General features: G+C 34.5%; 1 protein-coding gene and 1 long non-coding RNA gene across 7 annotated transcripts in view; one reads left to right on the forward strand and one right to left on the reverse strand.

Annotated features, from left to right (window-relative positions):
* Window positions 1-21,930, reverse strand: part of VPS13B (vacuolar protein sorting 13 homolog B) — an 805,502-nt gene that overhangs the window by 314,894 nt on the left and 468,678 nt on the right. For 5 of the 6 annotated variants that reach the window (XM_049633567.1, XM_049633568.1, XM_049633569.1 and 2 more), the window contains exon 30: window positions 20,288-20,399. In XM_049633567.1, the coding sequence (XP_049489524.1) occupies window positions 20,288-20,399 (112 nt within the window). Of the gene's footprint in view, window positions 1-5,929; window positions 5,974-20,287; window positions 20,400-21,930 lie in introns of all 6 variants that reach the window. The other variant, XM_049633572.1, reaches the window with a different exon arrangement.
* LOC125924803 (uncharacterized) lies at window positions 1,500-20,429 on the forward strand. Its single transcript, XR_007458585.1, has 3 exons — window positions 1,500-1,768; window positions 10,173-10,300; window positions 20,246-20,429. It is a non-coding gene; the product is annotated as an uncharacterized LOC125924803 (long non-coding RNA).

Below are 21,930 nucleotides of genomic sequence, written 5' to 3' on the forward strand. Positions count from 1 at the left end.
ACACACACACACACACACACACACACACACACACACACACACACACACACACCAGAATAAAGCATATATTTCCTGAGCACCACCACTATTGAGTGCTGAATAACTAATGGGCAACCTAACGATTTCATACTAAAAGTATAAAAAAGATCCCAAAAGCAAATATAAATGTCATAGAAAAGATAAATATGAAAGAATAAAGAACATATTTTCATATATTTTACATTAAGGAGGCAGAAAAAAAAAAAACCCTAAAAATTTAAAACATTATCTGAAGACTTAAAGAATGGATATAAAGCTATCATTTTTTCCTACTTTTTAAAACTGCAGTTAGAGAATTCAAATTAGTCTAAAAAATCTAGAAAATATCCACCAGTAAAAACAAGGAAAATAACTTCCCATAGACCAATGATCACAGGTAACTACCTTTGACAATCTGGTGTATAACAATCCAGGGTATTTTCTTCTTCTTTTTTTAAATTTTTATTTATTTTTGAGAGACACACACACACACCCCGCGTGAGCGGGAGGTTGGGGGGAACTGGGCAGAGAGGGAGAGACAGAATTGGAAGCAGGCTCCAAGCTCTGAGCTGTCTGCAAAAAGCCTGACTAGGGGATTGAACTCACAAACCATGAGATCATGACCTGGGCAGAAGTCAGATGCTTAACCAACTGAGCCACCCAGGTGCCCCAGGGTATTTTCCATTAATATGTAAACATGTATGTAGATAAGCTCTTACTCTATATGCAGTTTTAAAAATGCTTTTGTTCACTTACCAAATACCTAAAGCATATTTCATGTTAATAAACAGGCACACATATCGTTTTTTGTGATGATGGTCACTTAGAATTTCACTGCATGTATACACCGTTATTATATTAACCTGTCCTCTACAGCTGAGCATTTAGATGTTTATCAAATTCTGCCATATATATAATCAGTCACTGTTGCTCATTTATGTTTGAAACGCAGCCTAAAGCTATAGTGGTTTAGCACTTCACTGCTCTAGGTGATCTTAGAAGAGTAAAGAGCATGTGTAATTGTCAATTTTGTTTCATTAAAAATGTATAACAGTGCTGATGGCGATTTTGTCAATACTTATTCTTACTGCCTCTAAACCTCACATACCCAGGAAAACTACACTCTGAGGCTAGTTTCCTTCTTGAAATTTATATGCCTGTAGGAGACTGTGAGAAGAAAATGCTGATTTAAAAACCAGGTACATAAGGTAAAGTGAGGAAACATAAAGGGCTGTCTATGGTGATGTTACTATTGGCAGTCCCTAGCACTAAATCATCTCTTTCATGGCAATCAGTCCTTAGGAGGATTATCCAATTATGAAAAATAAATACCTTAATGAAAATGAGAGGTGGCAGTTTAAAAGAAAACAGTACCCTTAATTATAATAATGCTCCTAGGTATGGTTAATGACCCTATACATTAAGGAACATAGAACTTTAATGACCTGGACCACACCAGGGTCACAATTGGTAGCGGAACACTGATCAACATATAAAAGCCACCAAACACATGAAAGAAATTACAGTACATCACACATCAAACATTTTGGCCTGGCGCTTCCTTCCTCTAATCCTACTGGCAGGAAACGCTCTACATATCCTTTGAGGTGACCAGACACATTTAAAAGTAGTCCCTGGTTAAAAAAGCTCTTTGGCTACTGCAGTTTTCTCCAAAGAGGAGAGCGCTTTCTGCTCAGCACTGCTCCCTTCACTTCCACTTGAAGCACCTCAAAGGAGCTCCGCTGATGAGGTACTGTAACCACATCATGTCATTTCCTCTTCGCCTGGTTAAAATGTATAGAAAATAAATATAAAAAATGTTTTCACATTTTTATGAGGTAGTATCAGGCAAATTCACTCACAAATATTATAGATTTAACTATTTTGTTTTGAAATATGTAAAGTAAGGTGAACATTATGTAAGCAAACACGTTTTGCCCTAAATCATCTTCTAAGTTACCTTCTTATCAGAAAGTATTTATGGCACTATGAATAAATTTTAAGATTCTCTTTTTAATATTCCCATACTTAGCCTGGAACCTGAACAAATGATCCTGGCACACTATGCAAAGTGAAGGCTGCTAAATTTCTGAGGATGAACATTTTCCAATAAATTCAGTTGGAAAAAAAATAGAGATACAGATGGAAAGATAACTTTCCCTGAGAGTCATCTGTTCTGCTATTAACTAGGATTAAAAAAATCAAAACATATTTGATTTTACTGTGTTATTCTATGGTGTAAATATGTTTACAATATATTTTGACATTTTTTTAACCAGGATATTAAGAAATTATCATATATTTCATTAACATCTACTCTGTCACCAAACTGAACCAATGACATTGCAATTCTTTAATTCTATGCATGTATTTTTTCCCTAGTTTTTGCATTATTCTTCAAGTTTTGTGGTACTATACCTCAGTTTTATCAGGTGTTCTTTAAAATCACCTGGAAATACTGAGGTTGTGTTTCACTGAACATCAGCTTCGTGACTTCTATTCAGAACTTAAGTGACTGGTAATGTGTTCAATGCCACAGACATGCTGTCCATAGTGTGTTTGATAAGCTGACATGGGACAGGGATTCTTTTCACTGTTGTGTCAGTTTATCAAACCCATACCTGGACGACAGTCAATTCAGTTAGAGGACGGAGTCCTGGAATAAAAAGCGGCATTTCCTTTTAAGAAGCTATATACTCTGATGTACAAAAGTCCTATGTATGTATGTATGTATGTATACGACAACGGGCACTAAATAACTGTAGCAATAAATAAAATTCATAGAAATTGGTTCAAAAGCTCACATTATAACCACAGTTATTGAAGTGTATCTTAGGAATATGTCTAATGAATAGAGTTGTCTATTAATAAAAATTTTTCATCTTCTTACATCGAGTTTATGTTTTTCTTACATTCTTTAAAGATTCACATGGAAAATCTGATATTAAGGTATGACCAAGTGAAGTTAAAAGTTGTACTTTAATTCCGATCAAAATCATTTATTTTTGAATTGTGTGATTTGACACTGGCTCACAAACTATGTTGATTTACACATGATAAGCTATGTGGAGAAAAAATGTTTTCACAACTTATGTCAAAAAAGAATATATGATTATGGAGGTCAGAATAATGGTTATCTTTGGAGTGGAGGGCACGGGGTGGGATGGAAATGAGGAAAAGTTTCTGGAGTGGTGGGTGGTGGTACCTTGGCCGTATCTACGTAAAAGTTCATCAAGCTTATACAAATAATTAATACACTTCCCTAAATTTAAGTTATAACTCAAGATAAAGATATGAAAAAAAGAACTAGAAAAAAAACTAGCTATGTGCTAATTTTTATCTATTTTGGAATCTAATTTGTAATTTTTTCTACCTTTGTCAATGTGGATTAATTTTTAGGTATCTAGTTTTTGCTCAAAGCTCAATGTTAAAAATGATGGGCAAGAAAAGTATTTCAGATTGAGACAATATCTGTCTTCAGCACAGAGGACACAAGGTCTCCAAATAAAGAATAAGTATTTCTAGTAGACAAAATAGGTACAATTGGACTGTTTAAGGACAGTGACCTCAGTCAATATACACTAATATAAGAAATAAAGATAAGTGTACATAGAAGCTGTTGTTTAAATTGGTACTTTAGAAAATAAAAACTTACTTGATCTCATGCAAAAAAACAAGTATTTTTTGGGTAATAGACTCTTATTTGTGGTTAGCAAGTCTTCTCATACAATGTGTAGAGGTAACTTATTATTAACCATACATATTAAATGAATGCATAGATGCCTTCTAACTTGATTTGTATTAGCTTCTACATTTATAGAGAGAAGATAAAAAGGGCTTAGTAGACACTCCTAGTCAACACAGAGTAAAAGGGGTCTTCCTCAAGTTATAATTACAAAGCGAACACTACAGCTCGCTTTTACAAGTTTCTTAAACTCAAAGCTGGTTGAAGATTTTAATTTTTTTAAGTAAGCTCAAGGCCCAACATGGGGCTTGAACTTACAGCCCTGAGATCTTCCGAATGAGGCAGCCAGCCACCACCAGATTTTTAAAACTCCGTTTATCTGTTTATCTTCTAAGCTCTATATCTACTCTTTAATTCATTCAGGGTGATGAACAGGGTACATTATATGAATAACTGTAAGAATAAACATGAGGGTTACTTTTTAGTTAAAATATTCAATCTTTGTTATTAATTGAGAAAAAATGTAATTCTTCCTGTACACCAGACACTTAGAGAATAGCAATTTTTACTGTTCTTTAAAGAATGGTCTTATGAGACAGTGGTTCTGTTAAATAGTCTTCCTAAGTATCTTAAAGGTAAACTATGCACTCTCTTGCTTATCTCTAAGCCCAGAAGTGTTCAGATAATAATTTCACATGATAATGTTAGTGCCTCAATGAAAATATACAATCAGAAATGCATATATTATATATCCAGCATACTTTATATAACCAAAATGTATCTGAAAGAAATACAAGATAGATTTTCCAAGTTTATAATATAAAACTGTCATGAAATGAAACTAAACATATTCTATTATTCTGTAACTTCTTTCCAACATGAATTTCTAGTGTAAAACATCTAAACATATCAATAAAAAGGGTTAAATACATGCAATATAACATTCCAAAATCTATGACAGTAAAACTTAGAGTCATTTCAACACTGTTATTGAGGTAGCTTTTGGCAACAAATAGAAATACATTCATGGAAACCTACATCCTGCTACAGGAAGCCACAAAAGACGCAGTAACATTGGTGAGGGCCAAATGTAAATCCGAAGCCTTCACACTAGATCAGCTGAAGAACACGACAGGGACTAAAAGTCTGCCAATAGTATTTATGAACAAAGCTTTTAGACAAGTTATTCTAAATACCTACTATCCCAATCTCTCTGATTTGCTAAGAGAGCGTTATCTGAAACCAAGAGTAAGCATTATAGGATTAGGGACATAACGTCACCAGATATGAAACATATCTTGCCCCAAACCAAAACAATGGTTATTTTGAGAACATTCATATAGAAAGAAAATTAGAAAGAAATTAAAGGTTGGGAGGGGAAGGGCATAGTTTATGGAGATTTGTAAAATTTGATCTTTACAGTATATCTGGAAAATACAGCTCAGAGTTAGAGTAGAAGGTCAGCTAGGTTTTAAGTGAAATTGTAAAAGGACATAGAAGAGAAATACCAACCCTTGAATTGCATATTCATTAGGAATAAAGAAAGGCTATCATTAGTATTTCCAGAAAAAGAATAATCTCTTGTTTGTAAATAAAGACAATTTTTCAAAGCATACATGCACAGTTTTTAATCATATTAATCTCATCTATGAATTTCTATTGGTCATATTGTTTCAATTAACAATTGTTTGGGCCTATGTATATTGTTGAAATGTACATATAGAACAAGATTAACAAAATTAAGTTAGTCTCAACCATGAATTTCAATGGTTACATCAATTTAATGTTATTTCGTATCGGGAACATTAACCCTATGAAAAGCCAGAATCACCATTATAAGGTTAAAAATGACAAAAAGATACTGTCAAGGTTTTAATGTAGGTGAAATGTTCTGTTGCATGCAAATGCCTGTCTCTTGGATTGCATCAAGGTCTATTTATTTAAAACCTTAAATGAGATACTTGAGTCCTGATTTTTAGTAAACTGTAATTTAAAAAATAACTCATGTGATTGTATATCAAAGTCAAAAAAAATTTAAGACTTTTTTTTATAGTAGTTTAAAAAAAATTCGGCTTTAACAAGATTTCAGTAAAGCTTCCATTTAGAAAATGGGTATTTTATGTCAACACTTATGCTGCCAAAATTATCGCCATAAAATGAATTTTTGTAATGAAAGCTACATTTTCTTATCAATTATAAAAGAACAAAGCATGTTTTCACACTTACTGTGGTGGGTGGTTAGCACATCAGTGAGAAGCGGACAGCAACCACTATTGCACAAGTTGTCCATAAAAAAAAGCAAAAAATGGAACAAGTGTTGGAGGAGTACTACTAATGGAAATCTAAGAGAAGATTTCTAAGATAAGCTGAAAATGAATCAGCTCCTCTAATGTTTGTAATTCCTTAAAAGTAAAATTCCATAAATGAAACTGCCACAGATTGAGTACACCTGTCAGAAGCCTCATTTATAAAAGATGTCTTTAAAAAGTTAGTCAAAATTACCATGGAGTTTTCATATAATGCTTGTAGGCAATTTTTAAGAGAATGAAATTCTCTATGGAGAAAAACTGAAACCCAATACTACATTCAATCAATTAAGTACTGAATGTACCAAAAAAGGATTAGCAAATGCCTGTAAAGAAATGGCTGAAAAATTCAACAACTGGCAAAGTTTCTAAAAAGCTATGGGATAAATTAGTCACAGATAAAATCCCAGAAGGGACTTCAGAAGACTCACAAATATTTGTGGCTCCTACCAAGAGCTATAGGCAGAACTTTACAAACGTCGAATTATAAGAAGAATATAGTTCTCTCAAGTAAATGATGAAGATTAAGAAACTTTGTAATTAAGAGTACAAAAGAGGGATGCCTGGGTGGCTCAGTCGATTAAGCATCTGACTTCAGCTCGGGTCATGAGGTTACAGTCTGTGGGTTCGAGCTCCATGTTGGGCTCTGTGCTGACAGCTCAGAGCCTGGAGCCTGCTTCAGATTTCTGTGTCTCCCTCTCTCTCTGTCCCTCCCCCGCTTGTGCTGTCTCTCAAAAGTAAATAAATAAACATTAAAAAAAAAAAAAGTAAAAAAAAAAAAATGTTTTGAGTATTTTAAAATTCTTTAATAAAATATTTTAGAAAAATGTATGAAGTAAATTTGATTGTTATAATCACTAGGTTAAGTCTTTTAGGGTAGATATTAAAATTTTTGTAAATTTTTAAACCATATGATACAGCAATGACATTGGAAGTCTGTGTATAATCTTAAATGACTTCCAAATCTATATGTCTAATTCTATAAGCTCCATTTTCATACATGTAGCTTAAACACAGTATTTCTCAATTGCACAGGATGTGAGAGAAAAAAGCCCAAGGTACTAAAATTCCATATGCTTATTTAACTTTGATATAACTTTTGCATATGAAAAATATGTGAACAAACAGTGCACAGTTGTTTTAACATAAGAAAATCAATACCTTCTTCTACACAATTTAAGAGAAAAGTTGTGATATGTAAGAATACTCTGGGAAGAAGAAATACAACAAAGAAAAAAGAGTTTCAACTTTTCCTTCTCTTTCATAATTTTGAGACAGAATTAAAGAAATAATTATACTGAGGTAAACATTTATCATTATGTTTTATAATCACTTGAAATATCTTATGAAATAAAAATCACAGACATATACTGAGTTTATTAATCAGCAAATCTATGTTAATATTTACATCTGGTCATGATTCATTTCACAGCTCAAAACAGATGTGAGAAAAAGCTTGATGACAATCAAAATCATTAGCTAGGGATGTTAATGGGGAGATTTTATGTAGATCATATAGTAAGAAGTACAGCCTAATGAAAATTCTTTCAAAATAGATTTTATGTTCAAGTACATCCAAGGACCAAAGAACTCAAACACTAGGATTATAAGAGTTTTCATCATAAATTATGGCTCTAATAGCTGTAATATTAAGCCATCGTAGCTTGTAATATTTTAGGAAACCTAAGGAAAATGCACTAAAACTTCTGCCTATTAGTTTGTTTCAATTTACTCACTGTTTTTAATTTTTATTTATATTTTTAATGTTTGATTTTGAGAGACAGAGAGAGAGAGAGAGCGCGAGTGAGCAGGGGAGGGGCAGAGAGAGAGGGAGACACAGAAACTAAAGCAGGCTCCAGGCTGTGAGCTGTCAGCACAGAGCCCGACGCAGGGCTCGAACCCACGAATCGTGAGATCGTGACCTAAGCTGAAGTCAGACGCTCAACCGACTGAGCCACCGAGGGCCCCTCCATTTACTCACTGTTAACAAGAATATTGTTAGAAAAAAAACTAATATCTAAACACTTATAAAATTTAATGAAATATGAATGCAAAACTTCAAAAAAAATTAAGTTCAACCTTAGCTATACACTGGTTAACTGTAAATTAAACTAAAACCAGCATCTTTTTTTTTTAAAAGATCTACTTTTATTTTCTTTTAATTTTTATTTAAATCCAGGTTAGTTAACATGTAGTGCAATGATGGCTTCAGGAGTAGAATTTAGTGATTCATCACTTACATATAACACCCAGTGCTCATCCCAACAAGTGCCCTCCCCTTAATGCCCATCACCCATTTAACCCATCCACCCACCCCATACACCCCTCCAGCAACCCTCAGTTTGTTCTCTGTGTTTAAGAGTCTCTAATGGCTCACAAATCAAAAAATTAAAGCCAGCATCTTATAAGAAACTCAGTAACAGGCAGCAAAATGTAGTGGTAAAGAGCGTGGACGATGGAAACAGGTTCTGTCACTTATTTTATGCGTGACCCAGGAGAAATCACTTAATGTCTGTAGAATCAGTTTCTATGTCTAAAGTACAGACAATCATAATACTTGACTCTTATTACTTAAAGGTTATAGTGAAGTAAGCATTGCGCTGAAACATCAAGTAGAATCCTTGACACGAGGGAAGCACTCACTAGATGTTAGCTATTACTGCCGCTGCTGCTGCTGTTATATTGCAGAAAGGTACCTCAGGCACTGGTATTGAAGGCCAAAGAAAGAAGACATTCTAAGTAAAATAATTACGAATTTTTTTTGTTTTTTGTTTTTTTAAAGAGAAGGATTTAAGCGAGACATTAAAAAGAAAGATGTGATTCTCAGGAATTTGTTTACGTTAATGATGTTGAACACCAAAGAAAAAGATTTTTCAAGAATTCATAACCTCTCCAATGTAAAGTTTTTATAATAAAAACTCCTTGAAAGGCTAATCTGGAAGAAGAGTATATTTCAAGAAAATTGAAAATGCATACATAAAGAAGGGCCACAGCAAAGAACCTACTAAGCATTACTGGGGTAAACAAAATATATTCAATAATTTGAACAAGACTCTTATGTAAGAAAATGCCAGCAAGACTTGAAATAGAGATTGAGGTCAGCTCACAGAAGAGGATGCATGTTGGGTTAAAAGAAATTTTGTCATGTTAAAACTTGAGCATTATTACAGATGTTGAGCAGAGTTTCAAAGTGGGACATTAAAGCCCAAATGCCTACAATATTTTAATTCATACCGTAGTGACTACTGTGAGCCACTTGGGTCTTTTCAATTCACATGGTAACAAAGAACAGCTGTAATTATTTCAGTTTCCTATTGGTACTGATATATTTGTTCTTCAAAAACCACCCAGTAGCTATCTCACTGACAGAAACAACTCAATTTTCCTTTTACAGTTTCCCAGGTACAGTGATGTCTTGAAGTCTGGAAGTCTTTGTCACAATACGTTCTACAGAAGTTTTCACAGTGTTTTTTAATAATGGAGAACATTTTGTTGGCTAGACACAAAAAGTAGTCTTTAAATAGATTCTTGATCTGTATCTAAAATGGTTCAAAAACAGGCAAGCATTTCTGAGTATGAGGACACTGAAGGGTGCCTACTACATACTGAGCTGAAACAAACCCAAGTTGCAGAACACTATTTAGACCCCATTTTTTAAGACAGGTAGAGCTGGCTTGTCACTCTCTTACAGACACACAGAAGTGGTCTAAAAAAGTGTCAACCTGTTAACAATGGCCACAAAGTAAGGAAATAGCCAGCAATCAGAATAAGCAGTGGGATTCTATTTTCTATAGCATATATTATTTAACTTAAACAATGAACACTACACTTTTATTTTAAAAACCTTAATATAGGCTTATTAAAAGAGTAAAATAAAGGTAGATTTACTATTAAAAAGGTATTTCAACAATTTGTTATTTTAAAAAATTCTATTTTAACTTTTCATATTTTAATTTGATAACAAGACTACTAAATAATGATAAACTGAATTGTAAACAATTTTTTAAAGGATTTTTATGAAAGGATTTATATTTTATAAAAGGATTTATAAAAGGATTTTTAAAAACAGATCACTAAAACATACTGGAAAAATGATGCATTTACTTAAATAGACTCATGAATAACTAATGTCAATGTTTCTATTCTCTTCCACTTTTAAAAAGAAAAATCATTGAATGGAAATGAAGAATACTTTTTCCCTGTTCCTTCCTGTGAAACCTGTCTGGATGGAACTTCCGGAATCATTCCTTCCTCGTATCATAATTTTCAGAAGATGTACAGACTTAATGCCGTAAGGACACGAAAAAGTTTAGGGTGCAAGTTCATAACTTCTGATTTTGCTTATTTCATTAATCCAGGCTCTGTGGGAGGTGTTGTAGATAAAGTGTGAATTATTATGCTATTGAATCTATCAGAGCTTTACAATGTAATTTCATTGACTTGAATAATATGTTTGGGGTCTTGAGTTCAATGAAGGGAGGTACCATTAAGTCCTACTCAAAAGTACATTTCTAGCGTTGGTGTTACATACACTGTAGGCACTCAGTAGATATCTGCTGAATAAGTGAAATAATTAATATTTTAAAAATAAGTGAATTAAAGTAATAAATGAGTTAATGCATGTATACATACATGCAATGTGATAGCATGAATGTCTCAAAAAATCCCTACTGTTCTAATGACTTATGTAGAGCTATTTATTCTATTTCTCTTATTTAAAAAAATAGTTAAAAATAATTTAAAACAATAAAAATTAAGTTAAAATACTTGTAAGACTGTATTCAGGTTTATAGTCAATGAAATTTTTAGGTAAGTCCTAGGAAGTAGAGATAATATAAATCCAATGTAATTTTCCTATAGTGAGTATACTATAGAATGGCATAAGGTCCTGACTGATACTTACATCCATTTTTTTTTAGTAGAAACAAACATAAACTCTCCAGTTACTGAGCTGCAGATGATATACCAGCATTTGAAGAACATAGTTTCCAAAAATATATATAAATCATTTACATAAAAAATGTAACTAAATTTATTAAATCATTAATGTGCTTAAGTTACAAACACATTTAAACAGTTTACTTCATAATGCTTATTTTAATTTCCTTAAATCAGCCTATGAAGGAACACTTTTCAGCATAGGTCATTTTTTTTTTTAAATCTGCCTTTTAACCTTTTATCCCTAAATGTTTCTCTGTTGCTCTTTAGCCAGAGACAAGAACCTGAATCATCTCTGAGGGAATGAGATTGTGTAAGATAGAGGGAAATCTATCAGGCCAAACTGTGTTTCAGAACTTCAGTGTAAGTCAGGGAAAAAAACAGTTGAACACATCATAGGAGAATCTCAGAAAGAGGTGAAAGGAAACTGGGAGATCACCTTATGCAGGAATTAGTAGTTGGAAACTAGAAAGATCAGTAGACTAAAAGGAGGAAGTAGGTAAAAACAGCAGAGGGTCAAGAGAGGAATTCATGAAAACATATAGCTGGGCATGAACACTGGATAAATAACATGTTATATATGCTCTGTTGTTTTCTAGTGGATCAGATCTTTTGAGACTAATGAGGTGCAAATTCATGTAAGTTGTCAGTAATTTAATACATGTTTTATTATTTCACATTTTCTGAATCATAGACCCCAAAAGTAACAACCAGTATCAACTGCAAATCTGTAAAAACTCTGAACTTAAAAAAAGACTCCATTGAGGACGGTCTTGCTAGGGAACAGGAAAATGTGGGGATGAAAGATACTTACTTGCTGTCACAGTGTTTGAATGTTTGGCATTAAAAATTATCAGCATTTATTAAAATATATTTTTTAAACCTTGTTTGTTCAAAAGATTTGGAAACCACCTAATCTGCTACACAAGGTGTGGCCCTTGAAGCAGCACATCAATATCACCCAGCATCAGTGTTCTACGCAACCATGTGGGAGCTTGGTGGAAATAGGGAATTTCAGGCCCCATTCCAGACCTCCCAAGTCAAAGCTGCATTTGAACAGATCCCCAGGTGATTTATAGATACATTCAGTTTAAGAAGCACTGGTCTAGGGGCGCCTGGGTGGCTTAGTCAGTTAAATGGTTAAGCATCCAACTTTGCCTCAGGTCATGATCTCACAGCTCATGGGTTCAAGCCCCACTTCGGGTTCTGTGCTGACAGCTCAGAGCCTGCAGACTGCTTTAGATTCTGTGTCTCCCATTCCCTCTGCCCCTCCCCTGCTTATGCTCTCTCTCTCTCAAAAATGAATAAACATTAAAAAAAATTTTTTAAAAAGCCGCACTGGTCTAATTCAACATATAACCAACCCCTTCTTACCCTTCTACATGGTTGATCAGCCTCTGCTATATCAGCAAGAGGGAGCTCAGTACCTCCTAGGATTGTCAACACAACATTTCAAAAAAATGTAAATTCCTGTTCTCCACCTGCCAAACCCCAAACTAAATCCTCCCACAGTTTTCCTTCCCTCAGTTAATTTCATCTTTCCAGTTGCTTAGGCCATACAACTGAATTATCCTTATCTCCGTTGTCTCAAATTCCATGTGCAATCCATCTGCAACTTCTCCTGGCTCTACCACTAAAATATGTCCAGAATCTGACCACTTCTCATCACCTCCACAGCCACTACCATCAGCCAAACCACCATCATCTCCTGCCAAGATTAGTGCAACAGTCACAGACCCTTGCCCTTCCCTGCCTGCAGTCTATTCTTCACGTGTTGGCCTGAATTATCTGCTTAAATATAAATTGGATCCTGCCACTCCTCCAGCTCAAACTCTCTGAAGGCTTCTCATCTGATGAAGAAATCAACCCCTCAAAAATCAGAAAACTTTCATATCACATATTCGGTTAATTCAAATGACAGAAATAATCCTTAACATGACTCCTTTAGAGATCAATGTCAAACTCTCATTTGTTCTTCTGAACTGTGACTCCTTTGTATTAAAGGCAGATTTCACCTGTTTTCAAATGTATATTTTTAGTCCTTGCTGGTGATCCCTTCATGTCCTTTTGCAAGTAGATATCTGGTAAACAACAAAATCATTATTTCAAAATTCTTCATGTGTTGATTATTTTCCTCCACAACCATCTCCCACTCAAAATGGTAGCCAAACGCCTAACAATGGCCTCTAAGTTTCCTCCATACTGTCTCTCACCACACTGATTCAGGCATATACTGCTTCAGCTGACACTGGCTTCATTTGTACACTCCTGTTCCAGGATCCTTATGCTTTCTCAGTGAGCCATTCCTTCTCTTATTAGGCCATGATGTCCATCTCTAACTCCCCATTTTCTGTCTTCTTCCCTGCTTCCACAACAAGTATTATAGAATATTTTAAATTTGTGACTGTCTCCCCATTAAATATAAGTTCCATAAGAGCAAGGCTTTTTTCTTTGTCTTGACACTCATCCAATACCTAGAAAGGTGCCTAATGTGCAGTAGGCTCACAAAAAAACATTTGTTAAATAATGAATAAAGAACAAATAGCCCCATTGTTATTACTTTTATAACTGAAAGGTCTTCATTCCATTGAGCTGCAAGTTGTCATTGTACTATTCACTAATTTAATGATCTTAGGTCTGTTCTTAGCTTCAGAAGGAATAAAACTATTCCCTGTGACACATGACAGGTCAAGTATTTAAAGAATGGTCCTATGTCCCCTAGTTTTCTCATCTTCAGATTTAAGATCTTCAGTTATTTCAGTCTTACTATTGTTCCTTCAAAGGTTTTTTTTTTTATTGGTTGCATTTAGGATTTTTTTGAATTTTCACATACATATTTTTAATAATGAAAATACCTTTTAATTTTTAATTTTTATTTTTTTAATATTTATTGTATTTTTGAGACAGAGAGAGTCAGCGCGTGAGCGGGGGAGGGGCAGAGAGAAAGACACACAGAATCTGAAGCAGGCTCCAGGCTCTGAGCTGCCAGCACAGAGCCAGATGTGGGGCTCAAACTCATCAACCGCGAGATCATGACCTGAGCCAAAGTCGGACACTCTACCGACTGAGCCACCCAGGCACCCTGAAAATACCCAACTTTTTAAAGGTAAAGGCATCTCCTTTCTCCCAGGTACAGACACATTTTAGACCTGGGAACCTGTGCTGTGGGAGACAGATGTTGCATTCTCTCTCTCCTTGCTCAGCATTCTCCCTCAGCTCATCAGGGAGAAGTCTCTTTATTTTTGATTTTCAGTAAATTGACCATATTGTCCCTAGATGTAGTTTTCTTTGCATATATTTTGCTTTTATTGAGGATAGGGTACTAGGTTTCTTGGGTCTGCTGGTTAATGAGTATTGTTAATTTTAGAAAACTCTCAAGGGTTATCCTTTTAGTTATGCCTTTTGTTGTTCTTTCTCCTACTTACACATACATTAAACCATTTGGCAGTGACCCACATGTTTTTCAGTGTTCACTTTTTCCTCCTCTCTGTGCTTCAGTTTGGATAATTTCTATTTAGCTATGTCTAAATTCACTAAATCCTATCTTCTGCTTTGCCCATTTGCTGTTATAGCTATCCAATGACTCCTTAATTACAGACAGTGTATTTTTCAGTTTTAGAATTTTAAATAGACCTCGTTTCTATGAACTCTTTATCTTTTCAACATTTTTAAAATACTATTAACAATTATTTAAAACTCCTGTCTACTTATTCCAACATCTCAATCATCTGTAGGTCTTCTACGAGCTAAATTTTCTCCTGATAATGGATCTAATTTCCTTGCTTCTTTGATATTTTATAATTTTTGATTATATATTGGACATCATATATAAAAAGACTAAAACAAGTTAAGTTATTTCTCCTAGAGAAGGCACACATTTTCCTGCCAGGCAGAATGGGTAAGCAGGGGATAATTTTGATTCAATCATTAACTGAACTAAGTTGGGGTTGGTTTACAGCTTTAAACTTAATTTGCCTCTGGTTTCAAAGGTCCCAAGGGCAAGACTTGTCCTGTGTTTGTTGTAGGCCTCTCCTAGTAGACTTGTACTATATATATATGAAATATAATGCAAGACACAAATGTGAACCACCTCTGTAACTTAAAATTTGCTAATAGTTACACTGAAAAAAGGTTTAAAAATACAGTGGGAAAGAGTTGTAATAATGTATTTAACTCAACACATCCAAGTATTGCTATCATTATATAAAATCAACATAAAGATTAAGGAGATATTTTATTAATTATTCAAAATATTGTGTGTATTTTATACTTCTAGAACATCTCAATTTGGACTAGCCACATTCTTTTTTTAAAATATCTTATCTTACCTGATCTTAGAGAGTGCCAGCAGAGGAGAGGGGCAGAGGAGGGGGGTTAGGGGAGGGAAGGGAGAAGGAGTGCGAAGGAGGGAGAGGGAGGGAGAAGGAAGGAGGAGGAGGAGGCTGGGGGGAGGGGGGGAGAGAAGGAGAAGAGGGGGAGACAGGGAGAGGAGAAGAGGGGAAGAGAGGGAGAGGGAGAGGGGGGAGGGAGAGGGGGGAGGGAGAGGGGGGAGGGAGGGAGGGAGGGAGGGAGAGAGAGAGGGAATGAATCCCAAGAAGGCTTCACCCTCAGCACAGAGCCTGACGTGGGGTTCGATCCCATGACCCCAGGATCGTGACCTGAGCCAAAACCAAGAGTCCATCATTCAACCTGCTAAGTGACCCAGGTGCCCCTAGACTAGCCACATTCCAAAAGCAGAAGAGCCATAGTAGTTAGTGACTACTGTATTGAAGAGTACACTTCCAACATGGCTTTATCTTTTAAAGAATGTGAAACTTTGTGATATTCAATTTCTTCTTACCAGCTCCCTCTCCCCACCCAACACTCAAAAAAACAAAAACAAAACCCAAAAAAACAAAAAACAAAAACCACTATGGATGACTGTGTGTTTCAGGTTCCTCCAGATTCCAATGTGTCACTCTAGCTCATGACCAATAAATGTCCCTTGATTTATTCCTTTCCACAATAAAATATCCCTGCTTATAGCAGATAAGGCAAATAATTCCAAAGGTGAAAAGTGCATCCAGTCTCCATACACCTAGAACAGGTATTTCTCTTTCTGGAATTTAATTCCTCTGGACCAATTTGTGACATCAATCTTTGATTTAAAACAATTGGCTCTATTGAGATACAATTTACATCCAATAAAATTGATCCTTTTGAGGTGTATAATTTAGTTTTTTGTATATTCTCATTGCACTCACTATACCTCACTCACTGTACAAGTACTCACTGGACAAATTATGGTACATCACCACTATCTAATTCTAGAACACTATTATCACCCCAAAAAGAAATCCTATACCCATTAGCAGTCATTCTTCTCTTCTGTCTTAGCAACCACTCTTCTACTGTCTCAATGGATGTGTCTGTTCTGGTCATTCCATTTAAATATAAATAGAATCATATAATATGTGGCTTTTTTGTCTGGTTTCTTTTACTTTGCGTGTTTCCAAGGTTGATCTATGTTAAAACATAGACTTTATTCCTCTCTATGGCAGAATACTATTCTATTACATGAGTATTCCACATATGTTTAGCCATTTGTCAACTGAAAAACCTTTGGGTATTTTCCACTTCTAGCTATTATGAGTAGTGCTGCTACGACCACTGTGGGTATGCATTTGTGTGACACAGTTTTCAATCACCTTGGAGACATACCTAGGAGTAGAATTGCTGCATCATATGATGACTCTATGTTTAACCTTATGAGGTGTTTCTCGCAGTAGCAGCACCATTTTACATTCCCACCAGAAATGCATGAGGGTTTCAATTTCTCCACATCAGTTGTCTTTTTTATTATAGCCATCCTACTGGGTATAGTTTTGACCTGCATGTCTCTAATGACTAATTGGGTTGAAAATCTTAACACGTGCTTATTGGCCATGTTTATATCTTCTTTGCATATTTATCTATGCAAATCCTTTGCCCATTTTTTAATTGGGTTGTTCTTCTATTATTGGCTGTTAAGAGTTCTTTATATATTCTGGATACAAGTCTCTTATCAGATACATGATTTGTAAATATTTTCTCATATTCTATAGACTGTCACTTTCTTGACAGAGTTCTCTGTAGCACAAAAATTTACAATTTTGATAAAACTGAACTTACCTATTTTTTTTCTTTTGTCCCCTCCTCAGCTTTTGGTGTCATTTTAAAGAAGCCATTACCTAATCCAAGGGCACAAAGACTTATTCCTTTCCTTCCTCCTATAAATTCCAGAATTTTACTTCTTATATTTATATCTCTTATATTTACATCATAATTTTTATGTATGGTATAAGGTAAATGTCCAAATTCATGTAAATATTCAGTAGTCCGAATACTATTTGTTGAAAAGACTGTTCTTTACTACTGAATTATCTTGGGTTATCAAAAACCAATGGATAGTAAATGTGATGGTTTGTTGGTGGAATCTCAATTCCATTCATTTATATGTATCTATCCTCATGCCAGTACTCCATTGTCTTGATTACTACTGTTTTATCCTAAGTTTTGAAATCAGGATGTGTCCACCTTCCAACTTCTTCTTTTCCAGTATTGCTTGGGCCTATTGAATTTCCATATGAATTTTAGAACCAGTTCTGTCAATCTCTGCCAATAAATTAGCTGAAATTTTGATGTGTGGATTATGATGAATGCAAATTATTTGGGGGAGTACTGCCATCTAACATTAATTAAGTCTTCTGATCTATGCACATGGGATATTATTTCATGTATTTAGATCTTCTTAAGATTCTTTGTACATAGGATATGATTCCATGTATTTTAGATCTTTAATTTCTTTCACCCATGTTTTGTAATTTTCAAAGGGTTAAGTTTTGCACATCTTTTGGTAAATTTATTCATAAGTATTTAATTCTTTCTGATGCGATTATAAATGTAATTATTTTCTTAATTTCACCTTTAGGTAGTGCATAGCTTAGTGTTACTATGAGCTGACTTTTATAATTTGATTTTGTATCCTGCAACCTTGCTGAACTTGCTTGCCCAAAAGTTTTCCAGTGGATTCCTTAAGATTTGGTATATACAAGATCATGTCATCTACAAAAAGACAGTTCTACTTCCTCCTTACAATCTGGGTGTCTTTTATTTCATTTTCTTGCCTAACTGCCCTAGCTAGAACCTCTAGTATAAGGCTATATAGAAGGGGCAAGAGCAGATATCCTTGTCTTGTTCCTGATCTTAGGGAGAAAGCATACAGTTTTTCACCATCAAATATGTTAGTTATGGATTTTTATAGATGCCACTGATCTGGTTGAGGAAGTTAGAAAAGTCAAGAGAGAAATAAACACTAAGAGCAGATTAAAAGAAAGAGGAAGTAAAAATATGCAGTGGGAGAGTGCAATGACTAAATGATATGATCAAGGAGAGGGACTAAATGATTAAAAATACAAATCTAAAAACAGTTCTGAAAGGAATTCATAAAAAATGATTCTGAAATTCTCTGCCTTTAGTTAAGTGTATGCTTTTGGCAAATCATGCAAAAATTCTGTGCACCTTGGTTTGTCAATTATAAAAAAACTGGGGCATTTATTCTATAAAGTACCTTTTTTGTACTTTGTGTGTACTTAGTACATATTTTTATATATTTTGCATGTTTCAGGATATGAGGCACTGAAGATCTAAAAGAGATACTGTGTTATTTACATTTAATTTACTTTTTGGCTTTATATTTCCATATTCTACAAAATAATACAGGCAGCGAAACAGGGAAGGAAACGAGATAGGGAAAGAAGGTAGAAAGTAAAGAAAAAGAAATATAGAAAAGGAAAAGATAAAGAATAAAGATACAGAAAGGGAAGGAAAAAATAAGTATGAAGAAAATATGGAAAGTAAATACGGACAGCAACTGAGAAAAAATAGTTCAAGGACAATGAGAAGAAAGCAATGACAAACAGGCCTAAGGGAGCCATATCTTCACAAATGACTTCTAAGGAGCCAGAATGTGGAGAGGGCAGAGGAGGAAAGGAGTTCACTTTATTGATGGTGATAAGATCTTTTAATACAAAACATATTTCTTTCACCATAAGTAAGACCCTCTTTGAGGGCCGCTTACTTCTGAAATGAAAAATAAAAGATAAATACACCTGAAAACCTTTTCAAATGTTAGAAGATTAAATTATTTTCGCCCAGAAAAAATTCTACTGTAATCCTTCTCCTAAATACTGAGAGAGTAAACAGTTATGAGTTGTGATCTTGTGTCTATCATCATCACTTAACCAGAGACAGCTATTGTTTTGGATCCTCAGTTTCCTTATCTATAAAATAAGGCAGCTGGATTAGAAAATTCCAAAGGCCTCCTTCAGTTCTCACATTCTGAGATTCTACGTAAGCTAGCAAAATAAGAACTTATTTAAGGGATGCATACTATAAGCTACCAACAAAAGTAATACAAGAAAGAGAACATGATATGTAATTCAAAAGAAAAAAATATCAAATAACGGAAAAATTTGAGAAAATCAAATCCCTAGGTCTGCTTAAAGTAAAAATTGCTATCAACCTCTAGGTGGTAAGTGCATTACAAAGATCAGAATCTTTCCTAACGGTAACATTTATTGGAGAACAGTAGGAATTTATTTTTAAAAGAATGACACCACCTCATCTGAGAAGCAGACCAGCAGGATGAATAAGACACTTGTTCATCTGTACTTCTGTGATTTTTCTCACTTGGTATTATTTGCAACTGCACTTTTATGTCTGGCAGCAGTGCCAGTATGAATGATGTATTATTTTTATCATGTTGATTACACATGTTCACCAGTTTAGTTGTCCATATATGCTTGGTGTGGTTTGCAAATACTCAGTGACAAAATCCAGAGCATGGCATTTTCACAGAAAGTGTTTACTGTGAAATTTCTCCTTAGAAGTTTGCTTTTCTTTACAGCTTTGATCCACATGACATCCACAGACCTACGTTTCAAATAATGGCTTATAGTGAAATTAAGAAAATGACTGCAGTAGGATGTGGTAGTTCTGGAGCGAACCTCAGTTTCTTATGTGATTAGAGATTTGGTCAAATTTAAAGTCTGCTAAAATTTTCCAAACTGCGCTTCTTCAGTTTTATGGGGCTTTGGTACTTACATTCTGTTATTCATCAACACTTCACAGAAATACTTGATTTGTCTGAATGAATTTAAAAACCCACAACTGAAGAAAATCAGAAAAACCTGGTTTTAAATATCAAAAGATCCCAAATGAAAAGTATTTCTACAGGCCACACTAAGCAAGTTTTATTGATCAGTGTACTTCTTTGCAGGATGAAATTGCTGCAAGATCGAAGATAAGAAAATAAACTTACTGGTAAATATCTTTCCTGAGGACAGTTCTGCCAAGGGGATTGTCAGCTTGGGGAGCCATAGCAACAGAGCCAATCTTCAAAACCATCGTGTCTTCTTTTGCTGCCTGATTAACTGTAATAAAAGAAATGGATTCATGAGGTATTCAGTGGGTCTGTGTGTACTTTATGCATATGGAGAAATCTAAATAACGGGTAGAGACACATGAAGATAAAACCAATAAATGAGGGCAAGGAAAAAATTATGTGAGAAATAAAAATATTTGAGGCTTTTGAGAACTACTTCCTTTATATCCCATTAAGTAATTTTCCGTTGTGCACAATTAAAATGATAGTTAAAAAACCCAACAACTCCATCCCAACATTAAAACATACAATGTTAACTACGTATGAGTCGTGTTAAAGTAGTATGTTTCTCAAATTTCATAATCTTATGCTACTACGTCTTTCTCCCAAGTGACTGTCAGCCCTGGGTTTTTGACACTGCCATTGCAGTGTACGCATAGATTATTGTCAACAAAGATATTAAAGGTCACTACAAGGTCAGTGACAGATTCTCAAACCATTTAAATTTACATGACAAATAATAATTAAATACAATACACACACACATATGTACACACATGGTCACAGCACTTCAAGTTGTAACATGTCAGAAATTCCAAAAGAAATATAATGGCTGCAACGGCAAAGAAAAAAAAAAAACCAGGTAATTGTTTAATATACAAGGACATTTCAACGTGTTATTCTAGGCACTTTTTAATTTAAGTAATTTCTACTGTGAACTTGCTTGAGAAATAATTTCATACCTATGTAAAACTTCCACCTCCTAATGGAATCTAACACTAAGGTAAGTAATCTCAGAAAACAATAAAAAATGAAAAACAATATACATACATATATATATATATATATATATATATTTAAATTCTGATCCTTTGTATTGAATAAAGCAACAGCATTTTGCCATGTTCTTATAAAGTTTAACAATTTTTCTGTAAATCACTGGCTAATTCAATGTCTTTTCTAAGGACCATTTGAAATGGATAAGGGTTCTTCATGGCCCCATTAACTTATATTAATATAAATTTATATTCTACTCCCTCTTGTCCAACAGATGATGCCATTGTAGTAGCTGTTCAAAAATTGTTTAAAATTGCTAACAATATACAACTTTGTGGCTTTTGAAGAAAACAGATACTCAAACTCATCGTTTCTCCCAAGAAACTATCATCTGCCACAAATGGAACAGAACAGGACTGGCTGCAAGACCTCGAGAATATCCTGAACAGAACACGCCTACAAAGGCATACAATCCATATTTCCCAAACTGTGGTGCCCAAAGAATGCAAAAGCTAAGAGATTATTTCCAGCTGCTTCAGCAGTACACTCAGTATGGTCTGACTTAGATTAGACTAAAAAAGAAAGTCAGAATTAAGAAAATCAGAAAAAGTTACAAGAAAGATACTCAGGAAAAGAAGGAACCAGGATAAGATGTACATAAAGGGAATGGCAAAACAGCTGGGAGGTGGTGGTCACAAGGACAGAAAAAGGGGGAGAAAGAGATGAGCTATCATAATAAATATTAGCATGTGGATGGTGCAATAAAGACAGTACTTTTAAATGTCCACAGCAAAAAAGATCAA

Source organism: Panthera uncia, chromosome F2 (genome assembly GCF_023721935.1).
Source record: "Panthera uncia isolate 11264 chromosome F2, Puncia_PCG_1.0, whole genome shotgun sequence".
NCBI lineage: Eukaryota > Metazoa > Chordata > Mammalia > Carnivora > Felidae > Panthera > Panthera uncia.